At 31.4% G+C, this 17127-nt stretch overlaps 2 protein-coding genes across 5 annotated transcripts in view; one reads left to right on the forward strand and one right to left on the reverse strand.

The window, feature by feature from the left end:
- Window positions 1–8998, forward strand: part of LOC141449216 (probable 3',5'-cyclic phosphodiesterase pde-5) — a 157436-nt gene extending 148438 nt beyond the window's left edge. For all 3 annotated transcript variants that reach the window (XM_074118421.1, XM_074118422.1, XM_074118423.1), the window contains exons 9-16: window positions 1347–1560; window positions 4427–4629; window positions 4736–4973; window positions 5297–5455; window positions 6534–6703; window positions 7174–7285; window positions 7411–7491; window positions 8527–8998. In XM_074118421.1, the coding sequence (XP_073974522.1) occupies window positions 1347–1560; window positions 4427–4629; window positions 4736–4973; window positions 5297–5455; window positions 6534–6703; window positions 7174–7285; window positions 7411–7491; window positions 8527–8730 (1381 nt within the window). In that variant the 3' untranslated portion in view covers window positions 8731–8998. The remainder of the gene's footprint in view (window positions 1–1346; window positions 1561–4426; window positions 4630–4735; window positions 4974–5296; window positions 5456–6533; window positions 6704–7173; window positions 7286–7410; window positions 7492–8526) is intronic.
- Window positions 8999–13602: 4604 nt separating this feature from the next.
- RYBP (ring and YY1 binding protein) lies at window positions 13603–17102 on the reverse strand. 2 transcript variants are annotated; one of them, XM_074118446.1, is made up of 3 exons: window positions 16947–17102; window positions 15624–15916; window positions 13603–15308 (listed from the first exon to the last, which is right to left on the reverse strand). In XM_074118446.1, the coding sequence occupies exons 2-3, from the start codon at window positions 15757–15759 to the stop codon at window positions 14917–14919; spliced, it is 528 nt and encodes a 175-aa protein (XP_073974547.1). In that variant the 5' UTR covers window positions 15760–15916; window positions 16947–17102; the 3' UTR covers window positions 13603–14916. The 2 variants fall into 2 exon arrangements, with proteins under 2 accessions (XP_073974547.1, XP_073974548.1); XM_074118447.1 differs by having other exon boundaries at window positions 16870–17086.
- Window positions 17103–17127: the final 25 nt, after the last annotated feature.

Genomic DNA, 17127 nt, shown 5'->3' on the forward strand with positions numbered 1-17127 from the left:
TGCAGTAAATCTCACAATATTTCATCTTAAACTCTTCCCTACTGGTGAATTTTCATTTGGTAATGATGACCTCTACGCTTTGGACTTTCATAACCTTGTCTCTTCCAACGCTATAAAAAAAAAAAATAAATAAATCTATTTATTTATTACATTCTTGAATCTTTGTTAAGAAAATTGCAATCGTGCAGTTTCTCTGATATGAATTATCACCAAAAATACACTTTTGGAGGTGCTCTGTACATCTTAGAAGTTATCTGATCACTCCAAAGCGCTCTTCTCTTTTTTCGCTAGCTGTTACCTGGACATCGTAAAAGAAGATTCATAGACAAATTTCGCTTATTTGTTCTACATAACCTTTTCTTACAATGGATACGATGTTTTGCTCCTTATAGATCTGTTACACTTCTTAATTTTTTGTAATCACTGATTTTTAGTCAAATATTAAGACTCAAGTAAAGACAAAAAAATACTAAAGACTTTTCTTTCCCATATCACTAGTAATTTGACACTTTTTTGACAAAACCCTTTCTCGCTAGTGTCTATCACTTCTGGATTTATTACATTTTTGTGGAGCGTATCTACCCCGAGAATGAGTACTACTTTGAGTAATTGGTGTTATGCAGATGGTCAATAAACATTCAGGATCGTTCAACAAGGTAAATTGTCTATTTGATTCGTACTTATATGTACGTTTCTATAGATTGATGCATCTTCCATTAATTTGTACCAAATTATCATGTCTTGACTCTTGGAAGTTTGCAAATAAAAAGATTTTTGAACACGAACTTGCCCAAATTCTCTTGTTCTTCGTAAAACATTTCCCCTGAGTTCCTTCCAAACCAGATTTTTACCAAGTAATGAGTGGTTTAAGTCTGTTGAAAATCAAACCATTCCGGTTATTTTAATGATGTGTTAATAAAATAAATCTTACATCATAATATGGTATTACCGTTATTGTAAATAATCTTATTTTTTTTTTTTTTTTAATTTAATGGGCTTCACCATGTGAGATCATTGGAGCCCAGAGCTTTTTCCAGTGAATTTCCGGCTTCCAAACAGTGTTCTCTGTTCATCACCGGACAGCTGTAAGAAGCTCCTAGAAAGAGAAAATCTAAGGGTCAGCAGCTGGATTCGAACCCGAGTCCTCCGCGTGGGAATCCAATATGCTAACCGCATAGCTAATCCCTTCCCTCTCATTGTTATTACTATTTATTAATTTTATCGTTCTTGAAGCAAATAAAACAAATAGCATCGGAGGAAAAATAACCTAAATCTATATAAATATATTTTTAATGTTATGTTTAAAAAATAAAAAAAAAAGAATAAAAATGACCAAACTGTTTTAGTTTTAGTGTCGGTAAGGGCATTGCTGGCCAGGTAGCTCGGACAGGTGAAGTGTTGAACATAGCAGACGCCTACTCTGATCCAAGGTTTAATCGTACGGTGGATCAATTAACAGGTTACCACACTAAAACTATACTTTGTATGCCAATCTTCATTAGAGGAGTTGTAATTGGTGTTATGCAGATGGTCAATAAACATTCAGGATCGTTCAACAAGGTAAATTGTCTATTTGATTCGTACTTATATGTACGTTTCTATAGAAGTTAGTATTCTAAGTCATTCATGTAAAATAAAAGAATTGGCTCGATACTTTAGCAGTATCGAGTAGTAGTTTGCTACTAGTTTTAAGAGAAAAAAAACTGTGAAGTTCGTTACAGAAATAATAATTCAATAAAATATTTTTATAAGTTAATATAAAAAAAAAACTCATTCAATAATAATCATTAATCAATCGCTGCTGCACTTATTTAGTCAACAAATTTTTTTTTTGTTTTTTGCTTGTTTAATTTAACTATAACAGTCCTTCTATTTTGTCCTTGAATAGTCCTTTTGACATTTGTAACAGTCCTTGAAGAAAATTGCAAGATTAATTTTGTTCTAATTGTCGTAGACAAACTTTGCACATTTAAAAAATGCATTGCTCAGCTTAATCCAATATCTCGATTAAAATAACAATTTGGACTTTTTCGTGCAGCTATAGGACGTATTGCATTTTACAAATTTGAATTTTCTCACATAACTTAAAAGTCTTGATTACGATAAAACAAGCTCTGTGTTTCTATGGGCTTTATTTTTTAAAAGAATTGCAGTTGTTAACATTTTTAATTTGAAGTTTCCACCATTTTGAGGTCTCATGTTCCCGAAAATGTTTATTTTTAGAATGTGCCCTCTATTGAAGAATTCAGCCTTCAATTCGTTCGACGTAAGTTGAACACTTTCAACTAGTGACTGGAAACAATTTTAGTTCGAAATGAAAAAAAGAAATCCTTTTAAATTCAAAAGAACAATATACTATTAAAACTTTTTTGCAAATGAGTCTTCGCTTCCCCCACTCAATTTCCCCATTCTTGACAAGCCGAAGAAACTTTTTTTTGAACATAATTTATAATTCTTCTACGTTAGTGGACGACCTTCTCGATTAATCAATTTAAAAGCAACGCTATTGGTAATAATAATAAACCTGATCATTTTTATATTTAAGTTATTAAATTTTGATTTCCTCTTAGTTTTAATTGGATATCTGTGTAACGTTTCTCTTCAAAATTTGTGGTTTCTTGAGATTGGAAAACTGGCTTGGCCAAACGTCCAAATTCTCAGTCAGCGTCTCACTATAACCCGATTTCTATACCGTTTAATTATGTGAAACTGTTAGAGTAAATGATTCAATCTCAGATTTCATCTTGTTTATGTAACAATAATTTTTTTGATCCACTTCAGTCTGGCTTTAGTTTAGGTCACGGTACACTGTCAGCCTTACTTAAAGTGATAAGTCACATAAAAATGCTGGAAACCTTGATGTAATTTGATTTTTCTAAAGTTTTCAACAATGAAAAAAATTGCTTCTGAATGTTTTACATTTTCCAAACTAATAAAATCCTATCTATCTAACCGCAAACAAGCCGTGGATATTCCAAGTTAAAAATCTCTCACTCCACTTATTCCTGTTGTTTCTAATTGCCCCAAGATTCCTTTTTACCACTAGTTCCTTGTTTTGTTTTAACATATCTTCTGAAAGTATCATCTTTTATGTTTTTAAGGCTACGATATAAATTTAGTTCACTTCACAATGTTTCAAAAAGACAATTCTAAGTGCATTTTCATAATTTTTGTTTAATAATGTTCTCATCATTTTAAAATAACACCAAAATTGGACTTTTTATATCTTTTAAATATCTGGCTGTAACGATTTTTCAGACGTGGATTAATACCTCTCCCTCAGTTTTCAGTACTCTTGCAAATTTAAAAAGAATCGTGAATTCTAAGACCTCTTCCACAGACAGTAGTTATTCGATGATACTCCCTAATTTTAATTATTGTTGATCCGTTAACCCGGGAACTCTTTAAACTATATCTCACCTTGAATACCTGCGTCAGATTCATTAATGACGTTCTTTGATCTCTATCAACCCGTTTTATGATAGTTTATCCTTGATAAAACTATCCTTCAGAATACAGTAAATTCTCTAATATTTACCTATATTTCGCTCAACCTGTAAACCTTCGTTTGGTTTAAACCTCACATTAGGTATTAAGATATCTGCTGTAAAACGTACCTGGTCCGTCTTATTGCACTGTCTTTTGTTCCGCCTATGTTGTTTACATATGTGTTCTTCGACTCTGTCTTAACATGATAAAGATCACATGCCACAACTTCGCGATTGCTACTTTGAAAAAAAACAATTTGACAAGGTACACCAACATTTCCAATAAAAGCACTAAAGGTACGATGCCTCTTTGTAACATTGCGATTTCAACATCGAAAATAGCAGCTTAAAAAAAAAAATAGATGAAGTTCAATCAATAAAATAAAACTCATTTATCAAACTACACTTTCAGGCGTCTCGTTTACAGGGCCGTCTGATTACTTGAACAGCTTTAAATAGTACTAAATTCGTGACCATAATAGTCACATTTTTGAGATATGCTTGTTATATGTTACATTCAGAGCATTGCTATAAAAGTTGTCAAATTAAACATAAAGAAAGACATAAAACTTCCCAGAAATCATCTCCTACATCAGATTAAAATTTAATAATTCTCTATTAAAGAAATGTTTACAACTTCATAAAATACAGTAACATTTCATATCAACTCAACGGAATATATAGCGATTCCACTCTACTTAAGCATCTATGCAGTCCATTATTTGTAGAAAACGAAGTGTTCTTGCGAAATTTAAATTGTAGAATTTTTTGTCTGACCTTGATTCGTTCATACTGAATGAATTTATGGCCTTCGCTAGCTCACGCGACGTAAAATTTGAGGAAATGCTACGGTTAGAATTTCTCATTATTTTATTTTTATTTTAATAGGTGTAATCTATCTTACTTCTATTAACTTCTTTAAAAATATTTTATTCCAGGAAGACGAAGAAGCATTCGAAACTTTTGCAGTTTATTGCGGCTTAGCTCTGCACCATGCTAAATTATATGATAAAATACGACGATCAGAACAGAAATATCGTGTTGCTTTAGAAGTGCTAGGCTACCACAATACGTGTACAGAGGTTGAAGTTGAAAGGACCAAAGCTGTTATGACGCAAGACAAATTGGCTACCTTAGAAGAGTAAATTGATTCTTCTTTTTTAATTAATTTTATTTAGAATTGTTTTCTTGCTTACTTATCTATATTAAAGATGAATAAAATATTTAAAAAATTTATTAATGTTTAGCTTCCATTTCAATGTTTTCGAACTGGATGATGAACGGAAAGTTCGACAGGCTGTGTTTATGTTTCGAGACCTATTTGGATTGGCAAGGTTTGATCGAGATTCACTGATAAGATTTATATTAACTGTGAAGAAAAACTACCGCAGGGTACCTTATCACAACTGGACCCATGGATTTTCAGTGGCGAATTCGATGTATGCCATCATTAAACACTCCAACGGGACTTTTACTTCTAATGAGGTAAAATAAGGTTCTAACAAATGTTTCCTAGATGTTTAATTTAAATAAATAAATAAATAAATTGTAAAATTACTTAAATTTTTTATTAATTGCGAAATAAAATAAGAAGAAAAAAAAACTTTCTTAAGTTAAAACTAACATTAAAAACTAACAAATAAGGGTCCTCAACTAAAGCTCATATGCATATCCTTTCTTATTATTGTGTTGAGACATGTATCTGAATTGCAATAAAATTAATAGCTTTAAAAAACTAAATAGAACATATTAAATAATTTTTTTGTTTAAAGCTTTTATTTATAATTATACATGTTCTTTCATTTCAGTGTCTGGCTTTGTATATTGGAGCGCTTTGTCATGATCTCGATCACAGAGGCAAAAATAATAAATTTATGCTGGAAACAGAGGCACCTTTAGCGGCAGTCTACAGTACATCAACTATGGAGCATCACCACTTTAATCAGACTGTTACCATTCTTCAACAGGTATTGAATTCAAAAACTCAAAACTTATTCTGCAAAGTTACACTTACGGTTTACTGATTTCTTTAAACTTGGAAATTTAGGTATAATTTTGAAGTAAATGCATTTTGGTAATTCAGCCTCTGAACAAATATTTCTGAAGAGAAGTATATTTGAAAATATGATTGGTCTCAATGTTCTCTAAAAGAGCAGTAAGAGAAAGTTGAAATTACGTATGTCTTTTTACATGCCTTTATCCGCCATTAAATAGCGGTTATAATGAAGATTGGTTAGGAAGGATCTGGAAACGACAGTTGTAAGGAGATATATCAGGGGTGTGATGAGGGATTTGAAGTCTGATAAAAAGCTTGTGAAAAGTGAATTGATGTCGCCTGTGGATGCAGTTGTGGGCACTTATTTTATTTTATTTTTAAATAAAAGACGGATCAATACCCAATTTACCGAAACAACAATTTTAATAACTTAAATAATACAAATTTAGGTATTTATAATTTAGGTTTATAATTAGGCTTTAGCATTTTATTTTACCTTTTAGAGGTTATTATACAGATTTATACAATACAAATAACTCAAAGAAATGGTTGACATCTGGCTTTATTTCGAAAATTTTGTATATCTGTGCCAAAGAAATCTAAGTTAAAATGATTGGTCATCCGCATCATACGAAAGATAGGGCAGTAAAAAACGTAATTATGTTTACAGTACGGTACATTGAATGGAGAAGAATGTCGTGTAGTGTGGGATGAGATATTAAAAGAAATTAGAGAAAGAAGGTAAGGACAGTCTATTTGTGAAATGGGAGGTGGCTGAGGTCCCGTGGCCACCTTTGCATGTGTTAAATTTTAGCTAGTGAAAGAAATATACAGAGGAGGAAACTTTTGAGCTGTCGACTGTTGAGTTGTTGGCGGTGGTTGTGGAGTACTCCATTATGCTGACCGATGTTCGAATGCAGGAGGATGTCTCCGAGCTAGCTGCAACTCTCTATACACCATTCAACCTTCTCTTTTCTTCATAAACCCTTATAGTAATAAATAAAAGTAACAAAAAATTGAGATTTGTAATATATGCGATTTATATTTAGAGTGGTCACAACATCTTCAGCCAGTTGACAAACAGTGAATACAAGCAGGTGCTCAGCTACATCAAGCACTGCATACTAGCCACTGATCTTGCAAGATTCTTTCCCTACAGGGCCAGATTACAAGAGCTAGTAGAGGATAATACTTTTTCATGGGGAAACCCAGACCATAGGTGAATAATTTAAATTATTACTTTTATTTAAACAGATCTCTAAGTCACCCATTTAGGACATATTCATTAATTTTATTTGAGAATTAGATCGATAAAAATTCGTGTGCAAAGTGCGAGGACATTTCGGAGTAAAAGATGCTGAAAAATTTACCTGTACTTCTGACCCCATGTTATCCAATATTCTATTAATAATAGTGAGAAGTTATAGTCGCTTTTTTTTCTATAAATGTGAATGTGAATATAATGGTTAGAAACGTTAGAAATAAATCATTGGAAAATCAGTGATCCCAAATTTCAATTTTGAATTTATGATTTAAATGTTATAGTCGTTGTATTTCTAGAAGAATTTACTCGTTTTTCTATTTTAAAGGGTTGCTGAGACATTTCTTTTGTCCAACAGTATTCTTCTGTTATCAGTTCTTTTTTCGCAGTTTCAATGTCTCGCTTCACAGTAGCTCCTTTTTTTTTAGGTCTTTAATTCAAGCAATCGCTATGACGGCCAGCGATCTGTCAGCCAGTGCCAAACCTTGGGAATTACAAGTTAGGACAGCCGAAGTAATATTTCAAGAGTTCTATGAGCAGGTATACTATTGTTCGAGGGATTACTATTTGTTCTGATAGGAAGAATAACAAAATATGTAAAGATATTGCTGATTACTGATTTTACAGCATGCTTTTATCTAAAATAAAACGTTAACCATCTTTAGGGTGATGCTGAGAGAGCTGCTGGGATCACTCCAATTGCTATGATGGATAGACTCCAGCCTGAGCAACAAGCGGCTTCTCAGGTAAATTTATGATCCTGAACTTGGCAGCAAAAATATGTGTGTGTGTGTGTACTGCGGCCTTCTTAGATCTATGTACTGGTGCCGGGCGAGATTGCTCGCTTTGGGAGAGTATGTCCTCTTCCTTCATAAACCGCTTAGGTATCTGAACAACTGCGCCTTGAGTCTGTCAGAAGGTGAATTAAGATCCTCTCTATCCCCCTTCGAAATCTGCAGTGTTATCACGTTCTAAACCCGATTTCTTTAGTGTCAACTTACGTCTACAATGTCCCATGAGGAAACCAGTCTAGCTTCACTGAAGATTCGGACACAATCTACACAAGATTTATAAAGATAAACATCTGCAAAAATCCCTTCCCAATAAATTGAAGAAGTACATCACAAATAAATAAATATTGAATTGTCAGACGATAATCATAAAGCACGTTTAAGTAAATCTAACCAAAGAAAGGTTGTGATTCCCAATTTTTTTCTCATTTCAGACCTTTTTGTAAAGTTTTTTTTGTCGTAAACTTACAAAATTCCTTAATACGATATATGTTTCTTGAATCAAAAGAAAAAGCACACGTTTCCTGAACAATAATCGGAAGCTTTTGAATACTTGATATTTTGGGGCACTTATTTTCCCAGAAAGCTGGCGTAGTTATTAGTTAGAAGAAGAGTAAAGTATGCTTTCTTTGTGAAGAAGGGGAAGATAGGTTATTGCCAGTTTCAATTAAATTTTAATTTTTTAAAATTATGTTTGAAACTAGCAATAATCTATCTTCCCTTTGGATTAAAGAATCAGTCACTAGAAAAGATGAACAGTACTCTAAAGAGAGGAAATTTTTAGGCACAATTGAGGGGTTTCCAAATCTTTTAAACTTCCTTAAAAAACCAGGTGCGAGAGATGAATACCGTCCTGTAATCAACTAATCATGCATCCCTTAACCATTCAAAAAGCAATATTTTTCTGATTTAAAACAAAATGTAAGCTCTTTCCAATTCCCTTTTCACAAAAATAAGAGAATTTTTATATATTATTTTTCTGTTTCGCAGGTTACATTCCTGAATGGTATTTGTATTCCGTGTTATAGTCTGCTAGCTCGACTAATTCCAGACACTAGAACATTGCTTGAAACGTGCACTGCAAATTTTGAAAGATGGCAACAGAAAAACCAATTATTGGAAACTGAACCATCAAAGAGTTTAGAAAACGGAACCGATGAAAATGAAAAACCAAAATTACAACCATCTGGGTGATAGAAGTTTTATAAAAAATTCAACATATAAAAAACATATAGCAATTTATCTGTGATATTTGTACCTACATATAATAATTACAAAACTACATTCTTGGTCTAACTCTGTAATGTCTCACCTATTTTTAGTTATACTTGTTCAGATTCTTCAGAGAATATAATTTGTCACCTAATGTATGTGCAATAATTACAAAATTTGTAAGTAAATATATTTTAATGTACATTTAAAGAAACTATTTCAATAAATTTAATATATGTTATTAAGGTAAGCCATACATTTTTTTTTAAAAAAGGAAACAGAAATGTGTCTATCTAGGATTTCTAAATGCAAAGATCCTTCAGCAAAAAATAAAAATAATAAATAGAGGACGTGAGAATGGTAATTTTAAAGAAGCACCACGAGCTGTATATTCACTGTATTAGCAGGCCACGAAAAAAATTGGTTTCCTATTGTTTCTTTTATTTAAATTACATAAAAAACATAAAATTACTTCAAAAATACCTCTGCCCTTGGAAAATGTTTTACCAAAATCCAAAAGGGAGGCGTACAAAAAGAAAATCCATATATTTTACTTACAACGGTTCCTCAATTAGAATTTTTCATTCATTAAATCATCTTGGTAACTCCTTTTGGACTACTTAAGTACAGATCAACAAGATTATTTTTAGCTAAGAAGTAAAATTGCTAATCAAAAGTTTTGAAGTTACTTGGTGCATTTAAACCGGATACTGGAATAACGATAAATAAGCTGTTTGATTCCATGTTTAAAAGTACTTTATTGTTTATGTGAGTGATTTAGGGTATTCAATATTCTAACATTGTTTAAAAAGGTCAATTTATTGTTTTAATTATTGTAATTATTAATTATTGATGGACTGTAAATTACCACACCTGACAGCTTCGTTATATTGGACTAAGGTCGTACTCATTTGGATATTGAGCCGGTAGGGGTGACATCGAGAGATTTCGTAGAATATGTTGCCTAGACAATACCATAATACACATACCAGACACTAGACTATTGCTTGAAACGAGCAGTACAAATTTTGAAAGATGGAAACAGTAAAACCAATTATTGGAAACTGAACCGTAAACTATAACGCGAATAAGGACTCTGTCGACAGCGACGCTTTTTCTAATGGTTGAACCACTTTTCAAAGGGATCTCCCCAACCTTTTTTTAATTTCAGTTGAATGTAAGGTCTTAGCTGATAGAGCCCTTTAGCGTCTCTTTACCACACTGGGTAGCATATAATTATTTATTAAAACACTTCCACGGGTAACTATCGTTTCCATATTCAACAGTTTTTCCCACCAAGCAACAATTCTAAAAAAAAAAAAAAAATACTAACTTTAAGCGGCGAACAACCTGTTTCTAGTAAAATTTAATAATTGGGAGTGTTACGTGGTCACAAATATGAAATTTTAAAAACTGCAATAGCCTTTCTACCATAGTCATTTGGTAAGGGCCTAGACTTCAGAACTACAGAATGTTATGGCAGAGACATTAACATTTTATTAACAAATTCTCGTCAGTTGCTCTTTCCTTTAAAGAGTGTCTGACTTTCCCAACAGTTTTTAGACCTGTGCTGACAAAAACCCCAACGGCCATTCTAAGAAACACCAGATGAACTGAATGTTACCCCTAAGTACTCTAATGAATTTATTAAATTTCTTTTCTTTTGTTTTTCTCATAATAATTCGTCCTTATTCAAAAACTCTAACGAAACAAATGAAAAACAAAATACATTCTTTATTGTTGACATACCTCACTGGTCCATGACCGTCGGAGGGTATTGAATTTCTTTTATCTCCTTGATAATTCAAAGGCTTCAACTTTTTGTACGCTCCATTTGATTGTAGACAGTAGTTATTGTTTCATTTCTATTTATTTCCAGTCCATTGAGTTGACAGCTATCAGCGTGAGTATTTAACTTGTTCTTAGCTACTCTTGGGGAATCGGCAAACAGCACGTTACCATTAGCCCACATGTGATTTTTAATGTCAATGGAACAATCTATGTAAATGTCGAAGAATCACTTTTTCTTAAAAACACATTTCCTAATTACTACTTATAAAGAATGGTGAGAGAGATCCTTCTTGTAATACCTCTCTGGTTACACTCACATTCCAGCCCGCTGAGGATTTTAAATTGATCCAGCAATTTCATAAAATTTATCGAGAATTCTTAAAAGTTTACCTCTTGCACCGATATTAGTTAATTTCTCCTAAAGGTTTAACCAAATCAAATGCCTTACGGAAGTGTATAAAAAGCTCGTAAAGATGTTTGTTTGTTTTTTTTATAAGTGAATGAATTATTACAACTGAAAAAATACAATTAATGCGAAGATATCAATACATCCTCTATTTTTTCTGAAACTGAATTGACATTCAAGAATTATGCCACAATTCTCAGCTTAATCTCATTGAATAGGTATAGATAGATACTGCATTTAAAACAAACAAATTAAGTATATAATCCTCCCGTTAAGCAATTTAATTCTTCAAGATTTCATAGATTATTGAGTCGGAACCAGGTGCTTTATTTTGTCTACTATTACCTAATAATCTGTAAGCTCTTCGAGTGTTACATCTGCATCAAGAAAGAAGTGAGTAAGCTATTTATGAGCAGGGAATATTCGCTACTTAAAGAGGGATTCATATTAGAATAAAATATTTTCCAAGTATCAAAACTTATTGCGTTTCTTGAAGGTAAAAAAGAAGACAATGATTAAATAGAGAACCGAACTTTTAGAATTTCTAATGTTAGAAAATTGAAAATAAATATTATTAAAAAATACCTTTTTTTGTATTTTTAATAGTATGTCGGCATTTTGCAAATATTCACCAAAAGAGCGCTACAAATCTGGATTTCTAGCAGTTTCTGAGCATCCTTCTTAATTCTTTTTACAAATATTTACAGAGTTAAACCATTTGCGGTTAGGGCCGCAAAGCTTCTTAATTTTTTTATTTTATCCATCGTAGCAGGCAGGGAGGTTATTGTATCCCTGACTTTCATCCATCATCAGATAGGATAATCAAGTTCGTGTACAGATTTCGACTTCACTTACGTTACCATCTCACACTACAGTAAGCAAAAATAAACTACTTTTTACAAAAATCAATTACGAAATAAAATTTACTTACAAAGTAATTAAATAAGAAATAGAAGTTTCTCTTGTACATCTTTAATAAAACAATACATTTGCTTTCAAATAACTTCCTTTGTTTTTCTCTTTAGTCACTATTATTAAAATACACTTACTCTTATTTATTGGTTTTATATTTATTTTATAGAAAAAAAAATATAATAAATAAAATATGAATAAGGGAAAGATTTATAGTCTTTAGAAAAGTAAAAAATCTTCATAAGACAACAAAAAGACCAACCACTCTTAGTCAAATAGAGCTGTCGCCATTAAGTTATTCAAATTTTTGTTCAGTCCTGAAGTAAAGTTACTCAAATGAATTCATTTATAACAAAGCTTTTTGCGATTGATAACGCTCTGTAGTTATTTAGAATCGAGCGGAATCATGGAATATCCTATTACTTCTTTGTTCAAAAACCTACATCAACTTTTTCTCAAAGTGCCCTTTTGCACGAACAACAAATGCTGTACATCGATACATTCATTGACACAGGATTTCGCAAGTTAACTACTGCTCACATATTATTGTGTAGAAACGCAGTTCAGATGGATTTGTTTTTAGTGAAGTTGCCTCAAAGACACTTATATGCGTCTATTGCGGCATTTACTGATGAGGCACCACTCTACAACTCTTAAATTTTTCTTTAGTATGAAATTGCGGCAAAGGTGACTTTAGTCACCCTCAGTTCAATGCATGCGTGCTACATTCTTTGGATTTGACTATACCTAATAATCTAAGCAAGACCGAGAGTCTCAAAATGATTTACTTATTTAAACACTGCCCATCAGTGAAACGTTTCAAATAGAATCAGTCAACGTTTACTTAGGGTTCATCTTTTTATACGAGAGGTCATATGTAAATGTATTACAGCTATTGATATTAATTTGAAACTTTAAATTAGTTAGTGATGTTGATAAGTTTTCACATTCTACAATATTAATCAAAATATTGTTTGAAATCTTGAGATTTTCATTAAAATGCTAGACCTCATAGCTCATAATGTAATCTGTATTAAGCTTCAAAACTTAAGAGTGAAATGAAATCAGCGATTAGTATTGCCAAGATGGTTAGTTCCAGTTAAGATTCGTTCGGAGCATTTGACAAGTAGACTGTAATAATTAATTTACTCAGAAGCTTTGAAAATAATTTGTTGACTAATTTTTACAGACTTCGAAACCTTGATTTATTTAGAATATATTTCTTAAAAACAAAAACTAAAAAATTCTCCATTTTTACTTCCATTTTTAACGGTCTAAATAGGTTTTATTTACAAATTGGTAATTGGTTTAACTTTCACCAAGTATTTAAAACTAGTGAGAATTTTTTAAGTAACAAAGTGCTGGGTCAAGAAAGGCAAGTTTGTTGAATAAATAAAAATGATTTTATTTATAAAAAATAATATATGCACTATTGGGCGAGTCTTTTTTTTTTTTCAATCTTCTTTCAAACACTATTTCATTTCGTACATATTAAGTAATCGAATTAAAGATAATTTGAACATAATGGGAAAATTCACAATAAATGCTTATTTTTACAATTAAAAATTTTTTGAAACTAATTATTCCAATTTATACATATAAATTTTTAAAAAAAGTCGCGTAATATTGAGCTTGGCACCACTAACTCATATAGTTACAGTCTTTAAAGTTTTTTTTTTTAATTTGTACGTTATTTTAAAATTTATAATAAAATGTTTACACTTAGATATTTAATTTCTCCTTCGATAAAAAATTTCTGGTTCAAATTTATGCACCATCACTTATTCTTTCATTTTGAGCACTCACACTATTTCTTCTTTTCAGGTAATTCACAACCCCAAAAAAATACACAAATACATAATAGAATATATGTATGAGTAATAAATATATGTAGCTAACATACAAACAGATTTTAAAAACTTTATAGTAAAAGTTGCCTTTGAGGTTAAAGTTGGTCTAATAAATACATAACTTTTTTCTGAGACATTTAAATTTAAATTAGTATAAATTTTTAAAGCAATCTCATTAAATTTCTCATAAATCAAGTTGATTTTTAAAAATGGGAACGAAAGAAGAGTGATAAAAAGTACTAAATATTATTATAAATAATTTAAAATGAGATGATAATGCGAAGAGAATGTAAATATTTAAAATACTTTATTAAATACCATTGGTGAGGGACCTCTGAGGCTTCTCTCTTCCCTCGAACAGGTAGAACATTTATTGATTACATCAGTTAATTAAATGTATTTACAATTTCCCTACTGGGCAGTGAAAAAAAAACAAAAATTATTATAATGCATTCTAAAAGAATAAAATATCGGCAATTTATTTATTCAAACGGATTTACCAGGCGTGAGATAAAAAAAAAGAACATATGTTTTTATCTGATATACTTCCAAAACCAGTTTATTGCACAATTTTTTAAATTATAATAAACAAATCTGAAATACTATTATACTCCAGATTTTACATTGCATTGTCTGTTACACACCGAAGGTGACTTTCTTCCCCTTTAATTAATTGGTCTTCTAATTTAAATGAAAGATCATCTTACCAAAATGAGTAATTTTTATGCAAGATAGAAATGAATATAAGAATTTTTCTTCTCAAATAAATAACAACATACATTCCCAATAGGTAATATCTAGACAGAAACTATCCAAATTTACTGAAAATAGAAGAGTGACACCGTAATTATTCATTCAGGGCAACACCTTAAAATATCTCTTTACAATGGATTGTTAAATGTTCAAACCACATAATAAGATGCTGTTACATATCGAGTGCTGTACATTTAAAAAAAAAAGATTTCTGCTTGCACTTTCACTGTGATTAATCCATTTATTTTTATTAAACTACTTGTAAAAATTCTAGTGTTTACAATGCATCAGGTAGCTTAATATAATTTAAAATTCATCATAAGACTTTAATGGTCAAAAACGATTCTGATTACCTTGCTAAATGTATCACTCTGCAAAATTTACATTAATTCAAATGGTGAGCAGGCAAGTTAAATGTCTAAATAAAATAGAGTTTTAACTATATTACACATGAGATCATGAACTTGGAGAGTCTGTTGCATTAGAATCGCGACCTCTCGGCGTATCTGTATCAGTTTCAGAAGATGCAGCACTTGATACTGTATCGTTCTTCTTTCTTTTTGGTTCGTATTCGGTTATAACGACCGTAACATTATTAACAGTTATTTCTCTGGTTTGCGCAGAACTCCTATCAACATTGCTTAACCTAGGTGGACCTTTACGTAGTCTTTTGGATGAATCTTTGTCCTGGCTGTTTCGACGTTTTGCGGATTTCTCACGCTTAACAGAACCAGCTGTAGCAGTGGCAGTGCCTGTACCGGATACAGCGAGACCACCATATTGAGGCTGCACAGCTTGTTGAGCAGCGGCTAGCTGAGGGTTCAAACGAGGCTTTCGCGTAGAAGTTCCTAAAAATACAGAATTAAGCAAAAAAAAATAACATTCCACCATTTTATCTAAAATCCTCAATAGATATAACTCCATACTGCATATATGAGTTTTTTTTTTTATGAAGCAGGAAAATACGTTCATTATTTTTCATGCAATTTAATTTCACAAAATGATTCCGGACAAGAAGCGCCTCTATCTATCCTGCCTCAACGAAGCAGAATTCAGAAATTATATAATAAACCTGAAATTGCATTTGATTTATTGGAGAATTTCATCACTTGATATGAATATTTGTACAAAAAAAAATCGTTTAAAGTTTCTCAAAAACCTACCTTTCCGAGTATCACACATGAGGCATTTAAAAGCCTCCGCAGTATTGCGGTAGGTACAAACGCTGCAGTCCCAATAGTTATCCTCAACTACTTTGTGTTGACGTTTCGTCCTATTTGGGCTTTTCTTCCGATCCATCGTTATGTTATCCACCCAGTATAAAATTAGACTGAGAGGTACGTCTCCTCTCAGTTGAATTCAACTCCAACGCACCCAGCTTAATTTTTTTTAATCTGTTATAAAATACAGGATTTTCGAATTTTCATCCACAGCCGTTAAACGGCGGGTACCCTACCTTTAAAAAAAAATAATAATAGATTATTTTCATTGAGTTATTTTTTTAAAACATGATGGAAAAAAATGTATCTCATTTTGATTTCTAGCATCCCTAAAAAGAGAAAGTATTGTTATCGTGCATATTTCGAATTTTCACAAGAAATGTTTGTTTGTAATCCTCGAATTCAAAAAAGTGGAAAGCGAAAAAATCGCGGAAAGTGCAACATGATATTTTAAGTCCGTGGCAGTATAATAAGCTTTTTCTTACAAAAATCACCCAACCGGAAGTGCCTCATTACTGGGTAGATTTTGAAAATGTTGGTACTTTTGCCATACTGTTCAAGGAGGAAGATAAGGATTACGGTTTCCTCAAAATGTCCTATATAATAGCAGTTAAAAAGTTTTCTCAGCCAATTTTCTAACTCTTAATTCGTAAGTTTCTTTAGTAGTAATATTTTTTGTGAGTAATTTTAAAATTTGGAAGTATTTTTTTATTGTAAACAAAGTTAATAATAAATTTATAATGAAATTATACAGATTATAAATTAAATGTGATCACCTTATAATAGGATTAAACCTCTATTATAGTAAATGTGAACTTAGTTTTAATGAAAATGTGTTAAGCATGACTCCTCTGGCTTTGTGCAATTTCAAGACCGAACTGTTGGCTACAACCGTAAATTATACGCTAAGATGGGCTTACTGGGTTTGTATTCGCCGACATTATTTATTGCTTTATAGCATTATTTTTATTAGGCATTATTTTATTGGTAAAAAATACTTTTGTTTCTTAGAATGCTCAAACTCATCTTATCCATCCCGTAACGTAGTTACACTAATCTTCACGGGTTCAATAGAATCACCAGGACATTTTTATTCTATTACATTAATGCAACAGCTAATCAATAATTGTTTTACAATTAACTTTCTAGTTTTGCTGGAAAGACTAATGATTGAAAATAAACATTTTACCAAATTTCATATCCATCAATACTTTCATTTTTCACATTACTCTCTACTTTTTCTTCAATTTCACAAATAATATCTACCTTGAAACTTGTAAAAAAAGATGCCATTAACACAGAAATAATTTATTACAGTATTAAAAATGAAAATTATTTGGAAATAAATACCATAACACCACACAAAACTCAACTAAGGTAAATGCCGCTGCATTGCAGTGTTGCCAGTTGAGGGATAATAGAAGCTTTCATGCAGATTATAAATCTT

Source organism: Rhodnius prolixus, unplaced genomic scaffold, assembly GCF_049639745.1.
Source record: "Rhodnius prolixus isolate KJV_2025 unplaced genomic scaffold, Rpr scaffold_2, whole genome shotgun sequence".
Classification (NCBI taxonomy): domain Eukaryota; kingdom Metazoa; phylum Arthropoda; class Insecta; order Hemiptera; family Reduviidae; genus Rhodnius; species Rhodnius prolixus.